The sequence below is a fragment of the Mastomys coucha genome, unplaced genomic scaffold, assembly GCF_008632895.1.
Source record: "Mastomys coucha isolate ucsf_1 unplaced genomic scaffold, UCSF_Mcou_1 pScaffold16, whole genome shotgun sequence".
NCBI lineage: Eukaryota > Metazoa > Chordata > Mammalia > Rodentia > Muridae > Mastomys > Mastomys coucha.
Genome location: NW_022196898.1, coordinates 41,719,063 through 41,725,029, shown reverse-complemented (window position 1 = coordinate 41,725,029; position 5,967 = coordinate 41,719,063). Strand labels below are relative to the sequence as shown.

General features: G+C 39.6%; 1 protein-coding gene across 1 annotated transcript in view; it reads right to left on the bottom strand.

Moving 5' to 3' along the window:
• Positions 1-5,052, bottom strand: part of LOC116093239 (hornerin-like) — a 12,849-nt gene extending 7,797 nt beyond the window's left edge. The window contains exons 1-3 of the mRNA XM_031374631.1: positions 5,002-5,052; positions 3,916-4,075; positions 21-1,705 (exon numbers count right to left, since the gene is read on the bottom strand). Of these exons, the coding sequence (XP_031230491.1) occupies positions 21-1,705; positions 3,916-4,053 (1,823 nt within the window). The 5' untranslated portion in view covers positions 4,054-4,075; positions 5,002-5,052. The remainder of the gene's footprint in view (positions 1-20; positions 1,706-3,915; positions 4,076-5,001) is intronic.
• Positions 5,053-5,967: the final 915 nt, after the last annotated feature.

The following is a 5,967-nucleotide window of genomic DNA, read 5'->3' as shown; positions in this document are numbered from 1 at the left end:
AAGACTGTCCTGATGAAGCACCATATTGTCCTGAGGAAGAGGCACGGCCTTGTCTAGAACCCTGTCTACTGGAGCTAGAATGTTGTCCTGATGTTGAACCATATTGACCCGAACCAGAAGACTGTCCTGAACCAGAGCCATGACTCCACTGGTTGGAGGACTGGCTTGACCCTGAGTTACGTGTGCCATGACCAGAAGACTGACCATAATGAGAGCCCTGCTGACCAGAGCTGGGAAACTGTCCTGAGCTAGATCCTTGCCTGGAACCAGATTGATGCTGATGTCTACCTGCTGACTGTCCAGAGATAGAACCGTGTTGTCCACCTCTTGAAGACTGACCTATCCCAGATCCACGTTGACTAATGCCAGAAGACTCCCCTGAGCCAGATCCATAGTGTTGAGATGTAGAAGACTCCCTTGAGGAAGACCTGCCTCGCCTGTTGATAGATGAGTGATGTGATCCTGATCCCTGTTCACCATAGCTATTTGACTGACCTGACCCACGGCCTGAAGAATGTCCTGATGAAGCACCATATTGTCCTGAGGCAGAGGCCTGGCCTTGTCCAGAGCCCTGTTTACTGGAGCTAGAATGTTGTCCTGATGTGGATCCATATTGACCCATACCAGAAGAGTGTCCAGAAATAGAGCCCTGTCCTCTCTGGCTGGAAGAATGGCTTGAGCCTGAGTTCTGTGAGCCATAGCTGGAAGACTGACCATAATGGGAGCGATGCTGACCAGAGCTTGAAGACTGACCTGAGCCGTATTCATTTTGACCACTCCCAGAAGACTGACCACAACAAGATCCATGCTGTCGACTGCCTTCCTTCTGTCCAGAGATAGAACCGTGTTGTCCACCTCTTGAAGACTGACCTATCCCAGATCCACGTTGACTAATGCCAGAAGACTCCCCTGAGCCAGATCCATAGTGTTGAGATGTAAAAGACTCCCTTGAGGAAGACCTGCCTCGCCTGTTGATAGATGAGTGACGTGATCCTGACTTATACTCTTGGGAGCCAGATGATGGTTTTGAGGGAGACCTACTTCTGCTGTTGCTTGATGACTTACTTGATCCTTTTCCTTGTTGATCACTTGTTATGGATTGACGTGAACCAGAGACTGATGATCCTCCTGATGATGAACCTTTTTTTCCATTATCAGAATGCTTACATTCGACAGATTTTTGTTTACTGGAGCTAGAATATTGTTCTGATTCTGAAACTGGTTGAGGAAAGCCCGAAGCTTTCCTGGAAGTATTTCTCCCGTTGCTAGATGAGCGTGAACATCTTGGTCTCTCCTGTCCTCCTTCACACTCCTCACTATTTTGGAAGTGACTTGAATTTGATTTTGTTCTTTCTTCAGAACTTTGCTCCTTCCCGTTTCTTGGTTTTCTTGTTTTGTGTTTATTGCTTCCTCTTGAACCCTTGGAATAAGAGTCATTCTCTCCTGCACTTGAACTTGAATAACTTGAAGAGGTTTTTTGTTCTTTGATTTCTGTTTCTTTTTTACTCTGTTCCTCTTGGTTCTGGTGAGTGTGATCTTTCTGCTTTGACCCTGAAGCTTGGCAGTAATCTTTGCCAATTATTTTATTGCAAGCCTTCGCTAGCTTGAGTATTAGTAGAAGATACTCAGTAAAATCCACTTTGTGGTTATGATCTCTATCCAGAGTTTGCATGATGATATCTACGGTGTCTGGATCATCTGGATTCTGTCAAGGAATAAGGTACAAGTGACGATTCTATAACTATGCACTGTAAACCTAGTTAACTATTTTGAGGAAGGCTGTTGAAATATGAGCCGAGCGGTGGCGCATGCCTTTAATCCAGGCACTTGTGAGGCAGAGGCAGGTGGATTTCTGAGTTGGACGGGTGGCTGGGGAGGAATACCTAGCCATGACCTGTGACAACGTCATGTTGGTGTTAGAAGGCAATCCTCCATGCCCATGCCCTGTCTCATGTGCCTCTTCTACAGAGTGAGTTCCAACACAGCCAGGGCTACACAGAGAAACCCTGTCTCACAAACCAAACAAAAATGGAAACAAAATAAGCAAACAAAAAAAAGAACATTTAATATATTTTGGTTGACATTGACCATAAAGTTGTGTGGGTTATAAAGGTGAAAGAGATAAAGAGGGAGAAGAAGAATGAGGCAGAGGGAGAGAGAGAGAGGTTGGCCCATCCAATAAGCAGGGAAGTTGTATATTGGCAAGAGGTAGTAACCAGGAACAATGTTAAAGGATGAATGCTGCAAGGGAGCAAGTGGGCCTATTATGTTTGTAAAGAGAGTAATTGTGATTAATGATTTGGAGGCCAAGGAAATATGATCTTGAGTTTGCAGTGTGGGTTGCATAGGATGTTCTTGGCTTCCTTGGAATTAAAAGCAAAATCTTGTTAAGGGAAGGAAGGAAGGAAGGAAGGAAGGAAGGAAGAAAGGAAGGGAAGAAGGAAAGAAGGAAGACTAGCAATGCTTAATCAAGGATGATTAGCTAATCCATAAATAATAATTGTAGATATCTACTTAATTATATATAAATTTTCTTTGCTCAGTTATTTGCTAATTATAGATTTTAAAACAGAAATTTTGGGGCTTGAGCTGTAGTATATGTTATGGAGCACTGTGTTATGGAGGGTCTAAAGCAGTAAATGATTTATGTGTTTTGCTGGGCTTTATGGTGCATGCCTGTATTCCTGCCACTCAGGAGTTAGAAGCACTTAGATCAGGAGTTCAAGGTCATTCCCAGCTACATAGCAAATCTAAGGCCAGACTCTATATCATTTTAATAATAAATGAGTAAATAGATAAAAATTTAAAAGTAAACTCTAATGGTTTGATATACAAATTTATAATTTTTGTATCAAATAGGAGTGCATCAAAGGGGAGCCAGTTGTGATTCATGAAAGTTTAATGAGAGGATATGATATTCATCAAAGGATGGGTTAGAACTAGCTTAATGAAGAATGGCAGGAGGAACACAGAGAAGAAGATGCAAATAGCTGTGATGATATGAACACAGTGTGAAAGGAAAGAGGCGTATAGTTTATTTAAGGAATTGACAGAAATTCATGAGTGCTAAATTTAGTACAAGGAGTAAAGACATTGTGCTAATGAGATTAATATAGACTAGATCATAATTCTTAAACATGTTGGGGAATTTTGAGCTTTATATTAAAAGCTGATGAGGTTCACTGGAGGATTTTTATGGTGAAATTATAATAGCATGTAGCCTGAACAGAGGACTAGCGCTGTGATGGAAAGAAATGCACTCTTTTAAAAGTCTCTTTATAAACTAGATAGAGATTAGAAGATGGTAGTGTCTTCTGAGATTGAGGAAATTAGTATGTTCCCTGGGCTAAAAGAGAAAGAACAAGTTTAGGAGGTAGAGTGATTCTCATATTAGATGTAAGATAGCTATAGGAATCCAAATGCTATTCGGTAAGCATTTGAATTCATGTTAATTTTAAGTTCCTATATGTTTATTTTCAGAACTTTTAAGTTTAAGGGTATTCTTTCTTTCCTTTTGGTGTTATATGTTAATATAAATTTCTTTTAATTTATGAGGTCTTAAATTACCAGAATCGCAGAAATGGGTAGTGGTTTGGACTCCACACTAAAGATATCAAATGTCAGAATGTGAATTCATTATATTTTGAAGATTTTTCTTAATGTCATAAGGATTGCTCTCACAGGCAGGAAATTTTTAAATCTCTAAATTGCCTGTTGTTTGGTAGGATCATTTTAACCCAATCATGTTATAAAACATTATTAATCAATGGCTTTTGGATGATTGCAAGTCTGCTAAATTCAATTGTCCATTACCAAATAGGAGAGTCATTTCTGATATTTGATATATAAACAAAAGGCAGGATAAAGTAGAGAAGAGAATTGCTTCAGAATGTAGTCCTGGTATAGAGTTCTTACCTTCAGAATTTGGTGAAACTCGGTTTCTAGAAGTTCTTTCATCTCTTCTTTGTTTAACATGTCACAGTTCCCATATTCAGTGGCATACTGGTAGAAAACATTGATGATATTGGCAATGCTTTGCAGAAGTTCAGGCATCTTGTTGCAAATTCAAGTTAACCTAGATGAGGGAACAGGAGATCCATCTCTAACTTATTGCTTAAACACATAAATAGTCCCAATCATTTGTAATTATTGTCAGCATGATTAATTTCTTTCTGTACTAGTTGAGAATGAATCCATAGTGGAATAACTTGTTCCAGCTATGTAGCAAGAGAGTGATGAAATTAGAACAAGTTCCCTATGTCTTACTTCAATTCCTGAATGAATGCAGGGGAGACTTTCTTTATTGCACTACCTGATTTGTTCTGGATCTATAGAAAACCCAAATGTGCTAATCATTTTTATCTATTTATTTATTTATTTATTTATTTATTTATTTATTTATTTATTATATGTAAGTACACTGTAGCTGACTTTAGACACCCCAGAAGTGGGCATCAGATCTCATTATGGATGGTTGTGAGCCACCATGTGGTTGCTGGGATTTGAACTCAGGACCTTTGGGAAGAGCAGTGAATGCTCTTAACCACTGAGCCATCTCTCCAGCTTCCCCTAATTGCTTTCTAAGTCTCAACCATCACACTACAGGAGACAGGAATGTCATCTACATCGAAAGCCTAAATCCACCTAAAAAGCACCAGTGTCTAACTTGGATTCTCAAAGTTTTCTGGGACAAAGAAAGTAGAAAAAAATGAGCAGAGCCAGCTATAGGGTTAGGTGATAGGAAGCTGAGGGAGGCTCCTATCAGACAACATCTGCTTTCATTCTTTGTGTAGCGACTGTTCCTCAGGACTTGCTGCTCATATAACAGAGAGGAATAAAAGGAGACAAGCTGCTAGTGGCTTATTCGATTTGTATACTCTTAAGGAAAGATCTTAAAGACAGGAGCTGCTACAAACAGTGTAGTTTTATATCAGAGTCCCTCATAATATTCCAGAAAGAAAACTTTCAAGCCTAATGTGGACTTTTGTATTGTTCACTTACCTGGCTCACCAGAGGAACAGTAGGGATGGAGACTGATGTTGCTTGCAGGGTGCTGCTCATTAGAAACACTGGCCTTTTTATAATGGTCCATCTGAGGGAGGAGTTGCTTTCTTTGGGATGTCCTAGTTCACTCCTAAACAAGTCCAGCTCCTTCTCCATCTCACCTCCCAGGTGTTTACCTTCTTACTTCCTTACATGTTAACCTGAGATTGCAATAGCAGCTCCCAAATCTGGGCTAGTATCAGCCCCACCTGTCCAACTTTCAGGACACTCTGCAGAAAGACTGTGTGTGTGTGTGTGTGTGTGTGTGTGTCTGTGTGTGTCTGTGTATGTCTGTGTATGTGATGTGTACACACACACACACACTCAACTATAATGTTGCCTTGAAAGCCAGCTGTATAGCTTAATAAAAGTTGAATGGAATGACATCAAAATCCAAATGTCAAAAGTAATGGAATTTGATGTTCAGAAGGAATCTGAAATATTCTAGTCAGATGCACCCATATTAAACTAGTTTTATAGAAGAGATTCCAGCCAAGGCGCCATCCAAGATTTTATTCCCTCATGGATTTAGTAGTGGCTGTAGAGCCTCTTTTCATCTCTTTGCCTAACTTCAGCCATCTAATTTACACAAGTATTTGTGAATATACCTTTCATTTTAGCTACCGTATAATCTTAGCAAGGAAAAATTTATATTCTTTAGGTCCCTCATGATCTTGCCTGTTGCTCCTTTTAAGGTCCCTTGTTTTTGTACATATATATTTGTGCAGAATATGGAATTAATTACATCAACATGTCATGTTATTTCATCTTTTTTTCTTTCTTGTATTACCTTTTAGCAGTATCTTTCTAGTAAATTGCTACTATTCACAATTAATTTTGGCCTTTCTGTAAGAAATGTTCCTCTAGAGAGAATTATTATTTTCAAGTTAATCTGTGTGTGTGTGTGTGTGTGTGTGTGTGTGT